The 16,649-nt window shown below is 30.9% G+C and overlaps 2 protein-coding genes across 6 annotated transcripts; one reads left to right on the forward strand and one right to left on the reverse strand.

Moving 5' to 3' along the window:
- Positions 1-4,591: 4,591 nt before the first annotated feature.
- Positions 4,592-7,620, reverse strand: LOC109788553 (1-acyl-sn-glycerol-3-phosphate acyltransferase). Of its 5 annotated transcripts, none has more exons than XM_083063788.1 (7): positions 7,362-7,620; positions 6,606-6,937; positions 6,245-6,394; positions 5,966-6,018; positions 5,771-5,846; positions 5,602-5,694; positions 4,592-5,095 (listed from the first exon to the last, which is right to left on the reverse strand). In XM_083063788.1, exons 2-7 carry the CDS (start codon positions 6,927-6,929, stop codon positions 4,859-4,861), a joined length of 933 nt encoding a protein of 310 aa, XP_082919914.1. In that variant the 5' UTR covers positions 6,930-6,937; positions 7,362-7,620; the 3' UTR covers positions 4,592-4,858. The 5 variants fall into 5 exon arrangements, with proteins under 5 accessions (XP_082919914.1, XP_082919913.1, XP_082919916.1 ...); XM_083063787.1 differs by having other exon boundaries at positions 7,387-7,618; XM_083063790.1 differs by lacking the exon at positions 7,362-7,620 and adding an exon at positions 7,071-7,339.
- Positions 7,621-11,837: 4,217 nt separating this feature from the next.
- LOC109795123 (DEA(D/H)-box RNA helicase family protein) lies at positions 11,838-16,461 on the forward strand. The gene is made up of 8 exons (XM_020354544.3): positions 11,838-12,333; positions 12,718-12,993; positions 13,419-13,742; positions 14,274-14,465; positions 14,584-14,739; positions 14,889-15,310; positions 15,621-15,778; positions 15,991-16,461. The coding sequence occupies exons 1-8, from the start codon at positions 11,965-11,967 to the stop codon at positions 16,344-16,346; spliced, it is 2,253 nt and encodes a 750-aa protein (XP_020210133.1). The 5' UTR covers positions 11,838-11,964; the 3' UTR covers positions 16,347-16,461.
- Positions 16,462-16,649: the final 188 nt, after the last annotated feature.

The following is a 16,649-nucleotide window of genomic DNA, read 5'->3' on the forward strand; positions in this document are numbered from 1 at the left end:
AATCCTTCTTAAAATCATTATCTTTTGAAGTGAAGTGTTGAGTCTTCTCTAAGATTTTAGTTGATATCGTATGGAGGTTAAGTCGAGCCATACTGGTTTAAAAGTAACCAATTTGAGTAAGGTATAAAGCTAAAGAGTAAATTCCTTAACTGATTAGTGGAAATGTATGCATATATGAAAGTTAGTCAACGAATTAATTTCATATAGGCTTAGTTGATGCGTACTAATGTCATGGTAGATTCATACCCAAATTATTTTATTACTGACAAAGTTACTAGAATTTCCTAGTTTAAGTGACGAAATTCAAGAAAATGTGTTGTTTTATGGATTGATATCCAGATTTGTTGTTGATCTACCAAACCAAAAAGATCGTGATGTTAAGTTAGCTCAGTAGGGTTAAGTCACTTAAATTGTTCACCTATGTTGTAAAAAATCTTGTAGTTGAAATACATGACGACGCATAAAGTTACTATGTTATCAAGTTGTTGTGTTGTTCATATGCTAAGTTAACAAGAGGATGAGGTGTATATTTATGTTATAAGTTGAAAATTGTTTTATGTTGGTTTGTGTTGCTAAACTAGGCCTTAGGTTGTTGTGTTGTGATGATGATGAAGTTGTTTTTATAGTTAGCTAATCGCTTATATACCTTGTTGTTTTCTTATTTATGAACCCACACTTACTTTTCCTTATTGATAGACTGTGATGATCATACTATTATGAGAACAAAGCATGATTAGATTAAAGAGTTTGCTTGAGGAGTGACCATGTTGAAGATGGCTATTTTATTTTTGTTGTGTTGTTCTGATGCAATGTGTAGATAGATATGATGCAACCTAAGACATTTTATGTTATGCAATTTTTTTGTGTGTGTATGTTTATAGGATTTGGTTTTGATTTCATCGAAAGATTTTATGTTTTAAATTCTTTACTCCTTATATATATTGTTGCATAAATATCTAATAATTATTTGCATAATAATTATATTATATTATATTTATGTTTTTTTTGCTACTTAATTATTAAGTTATAAAGTGTAGTGATCTATCAGATCATTACATATAATACTTAATTTTTTTTTGTTACCATAATGAAAAGTATTTTTCAAATAAATTATGTCTCATGGTATTTTTTCTTGTCCTTGTAATATTTGTCTCGTTTGAGGGTCTGTTTGTTAAAAAATATAAAAGAATTAATTTTTTAAAAACTATCCACTTTTATTAAAAATTATAAGTTTCCAATTTGTTTGTTTTAACTTTTCAAAATTATTTTGAAAGTAAGAGAAGCTCAAAAGAATATAAAATCTAATTAAAATTGGATGCTGTGCAGAAGCCGAAAAGAATATAATTATCCACTTTTATTATAAAATTACTTTTTATATATAATAATAGAGGAGAGATCTATTTATTTTATGAGTAAGTTTACCTATAGTTACTCCGTTCAATAACTCATATTTTATATCAAATTTCAATGATCCAACCGTTGAATTTAATATTCTTAATGCATAGCTTAAATCTGCAAATTTTTAAAAAATTTGAAAATTATTTGATACTTTTTCATTAATTCAAATCAATGTATAAAATAATTTTGTGATTATTCGTCAATTTAAATTAATAAAATGAAGTATCAAATAATTTTCAAATTTTCTAAACATTTACAAATTTGATCTATGCATTAAGAACTTGAAATTCAACTGTTGAATCGTTGAAATTTGATGTAAAACATGAATTATTGAATGGAATAAGTCTATCTAGACTTATTTTTAGAGTAAACGAATTCATCCTCATAATAATAACCTCATATTATTTCATATGAAAAAAATGTTCAACAATATAAGGTTTCACATGATAAATAGAGGAGACAAGGAAATTTTTTAGAAGCTCTTACTAAGTTATGAGCTATTAAATTTGTTTATTAACAATGTGACAATAATCTAAAAATTTATTTGGATAATTTTTTTAAAAAGTGTTTGTGAGAGAAATTTTTTTAATAAATAAATAAATAATTTTTTTTATATAAACTAAAATTAACTTATATATACATAAGTTAAAAATAGTTTTTATAAAAGTTTTCTTATATAAATTTTTTCAAATACTTATTTTAAATTTATACATAAGTAGTTTTATGTTATGAAAAAAATAATTTTATTTTTTTCTAAAAATGTTTATGAAAAAAATTATTTAATAAAACCATGAGAAGTTTCTTAATGAGAGAAATTCCAAAAGAAAATTAAAGATGACTTATAAATTTCATCCACAACCTAATTACAATCTAGCTCGGAAAAAGTATTGCGATCCAATTGATAGATGTAAGCAGGCTTATGGACGGTACAACTTATAAAACACAAACTAACTCCGTTTTGTGGTTTTGACACAAATTTTGGCTAACATCCACGTAACTCACGTAAACCTAAAAGCACATTTTTTAGTCCTTGTTTGCTTCTATGGAAAGACTATTCATGTATATGGAAAGTGATGTATGAAACGTGTTTGTTTCGAGTGAAATACGAAGAAAGAAAAGCGAGGAAAAACGAGAGAGCTGTACGGAGGGTTCTTCGATAAACCATGAAGAAAAGCAGAGAAAGCCACGTTGGCAAGGATAAAAAGACGTGGTTACCCTTCTGAAAATGCAGTTGTCCATCATGTGCATAATCGATTATGCATGATTATGGGCCAGCATAATCGATTATGCATGGCACATAATCGATACCGTTCCAAACTACTAAAATAAGAGTATTTTAGTAGCTTAGAACGGGCCGTTCCCAAATTGGAACAGGTCGTTCCCAAACTGGAATGGGCCGTTCCAAACTACTAAATTGGCTTAAAAGTCCTAGTTGAGAATGCCGTTCCAAATTGGCTGTTATGGGTAAAAATGCAAATTAGAAAATATAATTATTATAATATATTTTGTTATTATTATTTATTATTATAAATATTATTATTATTATCATTATTATTAATATTTAAATAAAAATTATCTTATATTATATATATATATAATATTTAAATCATAGAAAAATATTTTTTCAATATTTTAAATATAGTCAAAATATCAATTAAATTATTAAAATAATAATATTATTTATTTGTATTATAAAACTGCTAATAATAAAATTAAAAAAGAATATTAAATTAATTTTATCATTAAATTTAAAGTAAATATTTAAATTAAATTATTTTTAAATTAAGATTTTATATTTATTTTTTTAGTTAAAATTTTTATATTTATCTTTTAATTATAATAATTATAAACTTTTTTTTAACCTAAGGGCAAAATAGTAATCTTACAAAATCATCAATTAAAAAATTTATTTTTATCTATCACATCAATCAATTTACTCACAAACTTTTACAAATTTTCTCTACACTTTTCACTCACTTTCCCTTAATCTAAACAATCTCACTTTTCACTCACTTTCTTTTCAAATCCCTCTTTTTCTGCTCCTCATTTTCCATCCTCAAATCCAAACAAAGGCTTAGTGTGAAAGGTTTGTGTACGCTCATTTTGCACGCACTATTCAATTAAACTAAAGACAAAATAGCTACAAAGTTGCTTCCAATTTGAAATGGGTCTATATCATTAATTCAGCGTAGATTTAAACCCCAAACATACATTTCATCTTATTCCATTAATCCAAAAATAATTTTTAAAAAAACTCCTAATATTTGTCCCTAAACTGAAATTAGTAATTAATGATGCTCCTAATTTTTTAATTTAAAATATTGTAATATTAATGCACTATGATTTAATAAATTTTTTTTGGCTCAACACGATTTGATAGTAAGAACAATGTGAATAACCCTCTTCCATGTAAAATCATTTTTAACCCTTAAATATATTACTAAAATAAATAGATATTGAAATTAGTTAAATCATTCTTCGGTATAAAGAATAATTCAATTAATCTCAGCATCAGTTTATTTTAATAATATATCTAAAAGTTAAAATAACCTTGAATGAGTAAGAGACTTTTTTTAATCTTTCACCTTAGAATTAACCGAAAATGTACTACAAAATTCATAGTTACTTTTTTTTTTCACCTTAGAGTTAAAAGTTTTTTTTTATTTCCTTTTCTTTTTTAATTTAGAGGAAGTGTATACCACCAAATGGTCAACAAACTCGAAACAAAAAGTGAAAGGAGTTTTAAAATTTCCGCAAACCTTTTTTCAAGCACGTGAAAAGCATAGTTTTAAACCAATTTAAGATGGTAAGTTGATAGAAACGATTAGAGTGGGTGATGGTGAATGGTCCAATTCACAATTCTAGCAATTTATAGCAAGGTATATATGACATGCAAAATTTCACAAATATAGTAAATTGCTCAATCTAAAAGAATATATCTGAATTTATCCTGGTTCTGTCACATGGAGTGTATTTTCTTTTGGTAACTTTAGTATTAGGTTCATTTTTGATGAATTTAACATTATGTTTAAAACGAGCAAACCGGGACCAAGGAATGATTGGTCAGTATTTGATTATGAATGTGTGATGATGGACACATGCATTTTCCCATCACTTTCTGGCCCACCTGAATTGACAGCTTCCAATGTGTTAATTGCATTCCTCAACAAATTTCGAACAGTACACAAGTATGTATCACCAATGACCGAAAAGTATTTTATTAAGTGAAATTTAAGGCAGTTAACTTACAATATCAAGGAAGAATATGAGAGGATGAAAATATAGATTAAAAATAATTGCTAGCTAAGCTTGTTACAAGGAATTTAGCTATATAATTTGTTAAAACCAATTTATGCATATTGCAGCAGTTAACAATACTTCCTCTAAGAAGAACCTCACACAAGCTATAGGAAGATGTGCCTCATCTAAGAATTGGATCTCTTCTGACCCTGGATTTTTTTCATGGCAGAGGCCTCTGGGTCTCTGGAAGGTGTTCAGCATATAGTTTGTGCATCATTTCAACATAGTCATCAATGTTGTCAGGCTTCCAATTTTCAGTACTTATAGGAGGAAGATACTTGACAGTGAGAGGTGCTGGTCTAACATGCAAACTTCCTTTCCTCCATGCTAAATGAGTACCTGTCAGGACCATTGGAACTATTGGAAGGCGAGATTGTAGTGCTAAATGAACAAAACCCTGCATAATAAGTGAAAGAATAATGAGATATGATATGAAGCATAACCAAAATAACTGCAGCAAATGAACAAGACTAAATACATGCATTCTCTAGATCCATCAATTTGTGGAGAACAAATTCATGCATTCTCTAGATTATGCACATCTTTCGAATATATTTTTTGTTTTTGCCAGAAATTAATCTTATTCATAATATTATAACTGTTCCTGTTTCGAAGAATTTTCGAATACAGGGTGTCATCTTTAGAATATATGGATGTTCATAAAAAGGTCTCTTCCTCTGACTAAATACATCAATGGGGCAGATGATGATGATATTCATAATCTGCGTCCAACTCAGATAATAACTAGTGAACTATATTACTCGTAGGTTATATATGCAAAGTAAAGGTAAGAAGGGCAAATCCAAATGGTTAACTAGATGGATATAATAAGTTTATAGTCCTAATTCTTATGCAATGTCACTCAAATCATAGAATGCAAAGAAAATGAAGCTAGATAATTACTTTTTTGAAAGGAAGTAGTCGTCCATTCTTAGACCTTGTACCCTCAGGAAAAATGATCAGGGACAGATTGTTTTTCACAACTGCACGTGCTGCCTGAACATTACAACTATAAATTAAAACCTTATACAAAAAAGTTATTTGAAGATGATGCAAGGAAAAGGTTCTATACCTCTTTCATGGACTCAATAGCTGCAGTTGGGTTGGATCGGTCTATACGAAGATGGTTGGCCAAAACATAAAGTTGCCCAAATAAAGGATACCATATTATCTGCATAGTTTCTGAAGCTTTGAATACAATTTTTTTACTAGAAATATTTATGTACCTAATTATGGTTTTCAATGTTTCATAGTGTATTAATGCACACCAATGCGTATATGATAATGACAAGCTGAATATCTCGAGGATGCAAGTACAGTCTTCATGGATGGGAGATGCACAAAAAAATTCATTTTCAAAGCTTTGCCAAGAACAAATACAATCCCAATTCAGCACTACCACAGAACAATGATACCAAAGAGACAAGAGTCCAACTACTAAGGTAACAAAATTTCCACAGTGCAATGTAAGATGCTACTTATCTTGACCATTTTATAATGATGCATTCAAGTGGAGAAGAGAAACATTTTTAATTTTGTAGCATACCTCCTTCTTGGCAATGCCTACAGTGCCTGTAGGAGTCAACCACATTATAAGAAATATGTCTATTGGAGATGCATGATTACTAATGTAAATGGCCCTCTCGTTATTGTACTCAGCACCTTCAATCTTTACAGGATTACCAAGAATCCACATCTACATCCAAATTTTGAGATATCAGTCATCATTTGCCCAAAAGTTTCAACACATGTAATTATGCTACTAAAAAAAAAAAAATAAATTACTGAACAAGAAACGGCCTTTTCATCCCAAATACAATAAAACTAACAATCCTTAAATAAAAAAAAATCTAAAATCTATTCAGTTCAAAAATGTGCAGCAGAACTATACACTAAAGGTAGCTTACCAGCATTCTACCTGTCACATGGCCATAAATATTTCCTTGTCTAACCCTCTCATATGGCCATGGTATAAGCACGATCATGATCAATGCCCATACGAATGTTGTTACCATCATAGACACAAAACATGTAACAATTCTGACCCAAGATACGATTGCTGAAACCCACCCATCATCATCATCTGCATAGACATCATTCCTTGGCCTTTCTCCCGATTCATCTTTCACCAAAATTCTAGGAGTTTCTTCCACACTTTGGCCAGAGCTCGTATTCAAGAAGCTCTCGAACCTTCTATTCCTCAAAAGGGCACCGCCTCCACTATTCTCCATGACAGAATCTGTGAAGACAGCAAAGCAAAAGCAGAACAACTCAGATATTCTGTTTGTTTGCCAAGGAATCCAATGAACAAAGACCACTAACAAAACCATCTATGTTGTATAGAACATAACCAAATAACTTCCGAAGAAAACCTTGGTCCAATTCACAATGGTCGATGGCCAAACAGAGCCAACTAAAAAGAGTGAAAATTTGTACAAAAAAATAAAACAGTGAAATACAATAAAACTCGATGGCTAAAACCCAAAACTTGAAATTTTCCTTCAGTTAACAAAAACCGTCAAAAGCTCCAAACTTTCACGTGAACACTCGAAATGGGCAAGTGGGAACTTCTTCTTTTTTTCTTTTATATTTTATATTAGTCAATTATGCGTTTTTTCAGGAGCTAAACAAAGTCACACAAGAAGTGCTTGAGGAAGACCCACCAAATGAGCCCTTCTTGGTTCTTACCAAGTACGTGACTTTGGCTCCGAGAAAGCTCAGGAAAATGAGTGAAAGCAGAAGAAGTCAATTATATGAGGAGGGTTGTTGGGAATTGAAGCAAACCCACAAACGAAGGCAGAGTAACGACAAGAACATAGAGAGAAAAAATGAATGGTGCATAGAAGTTAGAAGAGGAAGAGAGAGGCTGTGTTTCAGAAGAATGAGAAGTGAGATAAGATGACATGATTGAAATGAATATCAAACTACTAATAAGCAGGCCACAACTCTTGAGATGAGACGTAACATTTGGCTTCTCACTACTGCCATCTTTTAATTAATTAATACTCCTACATTCCAAACAATGTACCCAATTAGTAAATATTTTTATATTGCAATTCAATTATACATTACTAGTATTATATTTGGTACAATATATGAACTTTAAAGTTTAAACCAAAAGAAGAAAAAAAAACTTAGATCCAACCTTTACCCGACGGTTTTTTAAATGTGTAATTTTCTTAACTATAATGACTTACGTAAGGAACAACATTACTTTTTAGTATAAATATATTATGTTTCTTTTTTATTTTAATTAAAATTTATTATTTATTAAATATTTTTTATTTTTAACATTAATATTTTTCTACAAATATAGGTATTATCACTCATGCATAAGGATGGATACACTTGTAGTGCAGTAGGATCACCTGTCCCCACTATCACTTACATATATATATAATATTAAAAACACGTTATATAATAAATAAATGAAATCTAATTTTTATAAAATTTAACATATTTATTTTTATATTTTTATTAATATTAAATTATTATAAAGTAGGCTTTAAAGTTGTAGTTCTAAGTAAACATTTAAAAAATATTTATGACAGATAAATAAGTCATACTTATAATATATATTTTTAAAAAGAATTAAATTCAAACTTATTAAATTATAATATAATATAGTTTAATCTAATTTATTTTCATATTTAATTATAATTATAAACATAAAAATTTTAAAAAAAAATAATTGTGATATATATATATATATATATTTTTTAAAAGATATATAAAATTTTTAATACTATAAATATATAAATAAATATTATCCCTACTATTTAAAAATTTTGGACTCGTACACAAACATAATTAACGAGTTAAAATTATGAGCTACACAATTTTTTCAAAAATTATTTTAACTTAAAGATGGCTTTTAAGGTGAAGGTAAAAAAAGTTTCTCACCCATATAAAGTTAAAGATAAGCATTAAATATATTAGTAAAATAAATAAACGATCGAGGTGAAAGTTATTAAAATAAATCAATTGAGATGGACAACTATATTTCAATATATTTTGTTAATGGATGCTTACATAAAAATACTTTATACTATGAATTAACTCTTAAAAATTAGATGATTTATTTTTTATTTATATCGGATTGGACAAGGATACAATAGGTTAGGTTAATTGGAATTTCCATGTATTTTGTTGCATATGCTATTTTGACTTTTGAAGATTTAGGAATGAGCCACATCATTATGGTTAGGTGCTTTAAAGCCACATGTCACCCAGAATCACCTCTCTCATTTGTCTTCGCCTTATATATCACTTTCTACTTCATTCACTATGTTCTTTATGTCATCATCTATTTTTCAATGAATAAAGCACGAATAACAATGTCTTTTGATTGTTGAAGAGAAAAAAGTAAAAAAAATTACATAAAGAATGATTAAAGAAAAATTGAATATTGAAAGAAAATAAGTAGAGTAAAAGAAAGTGAACGAATAATTTTTTTAAATAAATAAAATAAAATAAAATTACTATGATAACAAACATAAAATAAAATTTTGAAAAATCAAAAAATTATTTTATGCATGCATAACTAAAAATACCACGAACCCATATCTAAATTATTTTAATTTCTTATCGTTTTGACGTTATTGTATTATTTAACAAAAATATGTTTTCATAATGGAGTAAACAAGTTATCAACATTGACAAAACAAAAAGAAGAAAAATATACCTGTGGATATTCGAGTTTATATAATATAATAGAATAATTGTCGATCTTATTTTATTTTAGTTAACAACAATCGAGTGATTCTGAGTAAATAAATAAATAAAAATTTTATGTCTAATGTCTATGTTTTGACATCAAATTTGGAAAACATGTTAGTTCAAAAGAAAAAAGTTATATTTATGACATAAGTAAAAAAAGGTTAAAATTTAATGAATATGTTTACACTAAATGTATAATATAATAATAATAATAATAATATTATTATTATTATTATTATTATTATTGTTATATATATATAAATTTTTTTTTCTTTTTCAGAAAGTATTTTTTTATCAGAATAAATATATTTATGTTTTAGGAAGTACTTCTCAAAAATATATTTTAAAAGTTGTAAATCATAGTTTCAGAATAATAATAATAATAATAATAATAATAATAATAATAATAATAATAAATATATTAATTCTAACCAATAATCGTAAAATTAATCCATCATAGTTTGGAAACGATATTTTTTAAAAAATTATGACTTTGAATCTAATGTGTAAAATATTGAAAATGAAGTAAAAAAATTAAGATTTAAAAAATATTGAAGTTTAAAATAAAAAATTTAAATAATAATAAGAATGAGGGATGTGAGTATGTTGGAGAGAAAACAAGTAAAACAGAAGAAAAAAAAAAGTATGCAGAGATGGATAAAATAGCGGAAGAAAGAAAAGTGATAATAAAAAATAATTTTTAAAGATAAATTATATTTCAAAAAGTATAAATTATAAAAATATTTAAGAACTTTTAAAAATAATAAGACAGGTCTATTAAAAAGGAAGATATATATAACATATTCATTATATTTAAGTTATCTTATTCCTTGAAGTAAAATATATTTTTATGCTCAAATTATTTTTGGAATGTTAATTTTGAATCTTTATTAACAATTTAATATTTTTAGTTTCTTTATTATATACACATATTTTGAGTTAAATTTGGTGGAATAATTTATTAACTTGTCTAATTTTGGTGGAATGGATTGAACAAATAAATTCACTAATTCATTTAGTCGAATTCGTTAATTTAGTAAGCCAATTTGTCAATCTAATTTTTTTAATATATTTTTAAAAGATAAATTTGTAGTGAATTATGTTACATCAATATTTATATTTTATAGTTTAATTTCTTATTTTAGGTAATTATTATCCTTTTATATAAATGAAAGTAGGCCTGAGCACGGGTCGGGTTCGGACGGGTTCGGGTCAAAAATATTTAGCTCAATCCAAATCGACAAAAAAAAAATAACTCATTTTCGACCGTAACAGTGTTTCGAATTTATCGGATTCGAGTTTGTCAGGTCTCGAATTAACCAGGTCGGTTTAGTCGGATTGGGTCATATTGGGCCCTATATTTATTTGTTATTTTTTTTAAAATCTAAACAATAAAAAAAAGATAACAACAATGGAGGAGAGAGGGATGGCGAAGCCATTGCGGTAGGGGACAACGCGGGAGTTGCCGCAGTTGGAGACGGTGATTTTGTCCCGCGTGATGATAGTGATGATCGCGGTGGATTCGACAGCGTCGCAGTGAGGAGTACAAAGCTCGCAGCAGCAAGTGTAAGTGTGTTCGTTTTGGCTACAGCGATGAACCTCGTCGTCCATGCGAGCTTAGGGTTTGTAGTTTCTACTAGCGTGAGTAGCGATTAGGGTTTCTAGTTTGTGAGTATAAGAGAAGGTTTCGCAGAGCAGGCGCTTAGGGTTTTTAGTTTTACTCTCGCGGTGCCAGCTTTACAAGAATAAATAACATATCTTTTAATTGTTTTGGGTCGGTCGGGTATGGATACCGACGGGTTCAAATATTTTAACTCGAATCCAACCAACATAACTCATTACAAACCGAGTCTAACAACCTGCAAAATCGGAAAAATTGAAAATAACTGACCGAACTAAGAAACTCACTGCATAAACTTTCAGTTTCGGTCAGGGCAAAATTTTCTGCTCACGCCTAAATGAAAGTATATTATTTCAATCACATTTTTACTAGTAGATTTTCACGTGTAATGTTTTTTTTAATAGAAATATATATTATTTTGTCCTTTTCATGAAAAAATACAACACTTCTAATCAATTTTACAAATGATAATAAAATATAAGTTAAAATGATAATATATATTAAAATATTTTAATTGATTTTTTTTAAATATTAGATAGAATATGTTATATTTTTTAACTCATTTCTTTTTATGGGTTAACTTTAGGTGAAGTAATCCACTTTTTCACCTTATCTCTTTAGACAAATATCAAAAAACTAAAAACTTAATATTTTATAGGATTAAAATTAAAATTAACATTATGAAATATTTAGAGTAAAAAAAATATTTTTAACCTATTGGTTATTTTGCAATTTCAGCGGATCCATTTGGGTTGTCTCCCCGCGTCATTGAATAATGGGGCCAGCCCAGTGATCAGTAGGCCCATTACGAGGTCGTCGTCGTTGGCGAATGAAGCTTTAACCGCCAACTCTCGCACTGCACTGCAACGTCGCCGCAACACACAACGAAACCTAAACCTCCCCATCTTCATCTTGAAGCTCGAGCAATGAGAAGACCGAAATCGAAGAAGTTTCGGAAGCAAGAGCGAGTCTCCGAGGAGGAAGAGATAAACCTCTTGAATTCATGGATCCAATTTCAGCCACCGGACTCCGGTTCCAACCCTATGTCGCTGCCTCCTCTCCCCAAAGACGCTCCCGTTGGTCGCCTCCACGACGACACCTACTCGCGCTACGCCGGCGCGTCGCGCTTCCACCAATTCCCGCTCTCTAAGAAGACCAAGGATGCCCTGCGAGAAGCCAAGTTCGTCGCCATGACCGACATTCAGAGAGCGTCTCTCCCCCACGCGCTCTGTGGCCGTGACATTCTCGGCGCCGCCAAAACTGGCTCCGGTAAAACCCTCGCCTTCATTATCCCTGTAAGTGCTTCACTTCGAATTAGGTTTCCTTTTTATTTTCTTTTTAACATGCAAATATATTATGATGATAATAATATAATAATGTTAATAATACGATCATAATGTTGCTAGTAAGTGAGGAAAATCAAATCAGAAACCATGAGAAATCTTCTTAAAGCCGTTACACGAGAAGAAATTAAGAACGTAAGTTAAACTGAGCTTATGGAGAAGCTAAAATAAAAGCGCTTCTACAAATAAGCTATAAGCTAATTTGAGCTTATTGGAGAAGTTATTCTTATTTTTTTCTTCTGTAGGTGCTTATGAAGAAATTTATCTGAACAAAGACATAGCTAATTTGATATTTGTGCATATTAATATTTGTGTATGGTGGTTTCTGAATGATAGGTTTTGGAGAAGTTGTATAGAGAGAGGTGGGGACCTGAGGATGGGGTTGGCAGCATCATCATATCGCCTACAAGAGAGTTGGCTGGTCAGTTATTTGATGTGTTGAAGATTGTTGGCAAAAACCATAATTTTAGTGCTGGCCTTCTCATTGGTGGCCGAAAGGACGTTGACACGGAGAAACAACGTGTTAATGAGCTCAACATATTGATCTGCACGCCCGGAAGACTGCTACAACACATGGATGAAACTCCCAATTTTGATTGTACACAGTTGAAGGTTAGGCGGTCAATATAACCTTTTTTTTTTTCTTTTTTTTTTTTCTGTGTGGAATAGATTAACCTCAATCTGGCTCTGAAATGAGAATTACGATTAAGTCATTTTGTTTTTATGTATCATGCTCTGCTTCTTTGTGGGTGTTTCTAGCTGTACTTGGGTATGTCAAGATGCCTTCCTAATTAATAAGCTTCAGAAAATTTTGGTTCTGTTTTAGATGCCAGTACCTAGGTGATTTAGTTACAGTGGTTGAAGTGGAGTATGTTTTGTTAAATTTTTATATGTTTATTATCTTCTAAAGCATAAATTATTAATTTTCTCAGCCTAAGTATGTTTTGTTTTTTGAGCAAACCAGATCTCATATATGTATTGTTTGATATTTGGTAATAAATATGGCTGATGATTTGGTGTGGACTTCCTGGATATAGGTCTTGGTACTTGATGAGGCTGATCGGATTCTAGACAGCGGGTTCAAACAGGCACTAAATGCAATCATTTCTCAACTACCAAAGCGTAGACAAACCTTGCTTTTTTCTGCCACGCAAACCAAGTCAATTCAAGATCTTGCTAGACTAAGTTTGAAGGATCCAGAGTATCTGAGTGTGCATGAAGAATCCGTGACTGCCACTCCCACTATGTTGAAGCAGATTGTGATGGTTGTTGATTTGGATCAAAAGCTAGATATGCTGTGGAGTTTCATAAAGACACATCTACAGTCAAAAACTCTTGTGTTTCTTTCAAGCTGTAAACAGGTAACTCCACTTTTCTGTCCTGTTTGAATTTCCTTTAAGGGAATCATTTGTTGTAGGCTTCTATCAATTTTACTGTCGTGCTCATACCAACTGAAAAGTTGTACCTAATGATGAGCCAAAGCATGGCTACTGGCTAGTCATAATTTTCAGGAATTTTTGTGCAGTTTGAGGGAATGTGATGTTTTAATTTAATTTGATCATTGAAACTTGAAAGTCGGTTCATTAGTTTCATATTCAATGACCAAGTAAATTATTGCATTGTTGTATGTGACTGCACATGATGTAGTCTACGCACACAGAACTTCTGTTAGGTTTTCTGTTGTGCTGATCCATGTTAGTGTAATGAAAATGTTTTTAAGGGATTTTTAGGATGAACTATTCATAATTCTTACATGTAAATAGGGAAATTATTTTGGTTTAAAAGGATTTCTGTTGATTACTTGACTGAGTTGATTCAATGTGTGTGTTTTTGGTTAAAATTACGAGTCAAGCTTGACTATCTCCCATAACATTCACATCCCTTCTTAATAGGTAAAATTTGTCTTTGAAGCATTTAAGAAACTGCGCCCTGGCATTGCATTGAAGTGCCTTCATGGGAGGATGAAACAGGAAAGAAGAATGGCAATATATTCTGAGTTTTGTGAGAAGCGCTCAGTTCTCTTCTCAACTGATGTGGCAGCAAGAGGCCTTGATTTTAATAAGGCAGTTGACTGGGTTGTTCAGGTGAGTCTCCTGCTTGTTGTTTCCTGTTTTGGAGCAAGTCATAGGGCTTCGAGGTGGGGTTTTAGAAACAAAAGGCTTGTTTTATGGTCTGAGTCTTGCTTTTCTGTTGCACATGTAGGTGGATTGTCCTGAAAATGTAGCTTCGTACATACATAGAGTTGGTCGCACTGCTCGATATAAATCTTGTGGAAACTCAGTTTTATTTCTGTTACCTTCAGAAATTCAAATGCTTGAAAAGTTAAAAGCAGCAAAGGTTCCAGTGCATTTTAGTAAGGTACGCTTGCCCTGCAAATTAATAGTATGCATGGAATTCCAATTTTCATTTGAACATCAATGTGTCAGTTTTAAATCTGGTTCACTTTAGTCTTATGCTTTTTGCTGACATATTTGTTTTCCATGCTTTGGTAATTGCTGATTATCCAGCCAAGGCAAGAACGACTGCAACCAGTTTCTAGTTTGTTGGCATCTTTACTGGCCAAATACCCAGACATGCAGCATCGGGCTCAGAGGGCGTTCATTACATATTTGAGATCCATCCATATCCAAAAGGATAAAGACATATTTGATGTTACGAAACTGCCTATTGACAAGTATTCAGCATCTTTAGGGTTACCAATGACCCCCAAAATCCGTTTTCTAAACCAGAAAATCAAATCTAAAGCTGTGTCAACAAAATCAATTTTAGTTGAACTAGGAGATTCAAACAAAGAAAATTTCGTGGAGGTTTCAGGAAAGAAGCTAGACACGGTTACTTTCAAGGATGAGGAAACCGAAAATGGTCTTCTTCAGTTGGCTGACACTGCAAATGAGGATGAAATGAAGTCATCTGAAATTGGAGAAATGATGTATGTGTTCTTACATATTTGTTTCAGTCGTACTGATAAAAAAGTTTAGACTACATCCTGATAATGCTGCATTAGTTTCTTTATACATGATTATGGAAAGGGGCTAGACAACAAGTCTTCCAATTTCATTTGAGGCAAATTGACCTTTGAAACATCTTATGATGGCTAATGAAAAAAAAAAAAATCAAACTTAGTGGTGATTATAAAATTGGATTTATTTATCATATTTCTTGGTGGGAGCCATTTATGTGGGGCTTTGAATTTATTCCTCCACTCTTGTTCTTACCAATTTGGGTTCTTTGCTATGCAGACCAGCAACTCGTGTATTGAAGAAAAAGAAGCTCAAGATTAATGTACATAGGCCAGTTGGGACTAGGGTTGTATTTGACGATGAAGGCAACACACTTCCCCCGCTAGCCAGGATAGCTGACACACAAAGTGGGAAAGAAACGATGCTGCTTGATCCAGGTATGTTCATACTTCTCATCTGCAAACTGAAGCTGTAATGGTAGTGATAATTTTGCATTGTGAAATTGTTGCTAGTACATGTGTAAGGTTATCAATTTAAGTATATTTTATTTTTTGTTTTTTAAAATTAGGAACTGTAACATGTAACATCCATGTTATGCTTTTATTAAGCATGGGTTATATTGGTGCATGACTGTAATGTGTTGATGCAGAACAAAAAGCAGAATACTATAGAAGGATGCGAGAAGATTTGAAGAAGGGTGACAAGGAAGACAAGCTTGTCGAGCGTCAGCGGCTTAGAGAAAAAAGAATAAAGCAGAAGATGAAATGGAAGGCGGAAGAAGAGGACGACGAAGATGATATTTCTGGGTCAGAAGGAGATGAACCTGAAACTGTTGATAGACGGCATAAAAAGAAGACTAAAGTATACTTTGACAGTGACAGTGACAGTGAGAGTGAGAGTGAGGAGGGTGAAAGGAAAGGGAATACAGGTATAACTACCAGCGCCGTTACTTTGGAGGATCAAGAGGCCCTGGCTTTGAAATTGTTAAATTCCATGCACTCATAGAATATTCGTAATTAAATGACATTTTTGTAACAGCAAAAGCGGGTGAAAAACAGTCTTATAGAGAAGTTTCTGGAACATTTTAATTATGATCAGTGAATTTTGCGGCCTTTAATCAGCCAAATCTCTACCAAGAAACACGGATATAGAATCATCAATTTCCTTTTTCTTTTTCTTTTACAAATGCAAAAATCTGTTTTGGAGTAAAGCACGTATTGATATCGGAAACAAGATATTATTAGTGTTACGGGGTGATATTTATAATGGTGATGCTACCATAATTTTCAATTCGATTCGATTCTATCA

Source organism: Cajanus cajan, chromosome 9 (genome assembly GCF_000230855.2).
Source record: "Cajanus cajan strain Asha chromosome 9, NIPB_CcT2T_4, whole genome shotgun sequence".
Lineage (NCBI taxonomy): Eukaryota > Viridiplantae > Streptophyta > Magnoliopsida > Fabales > Fabaceae > Cajanus > Cajanus cajan.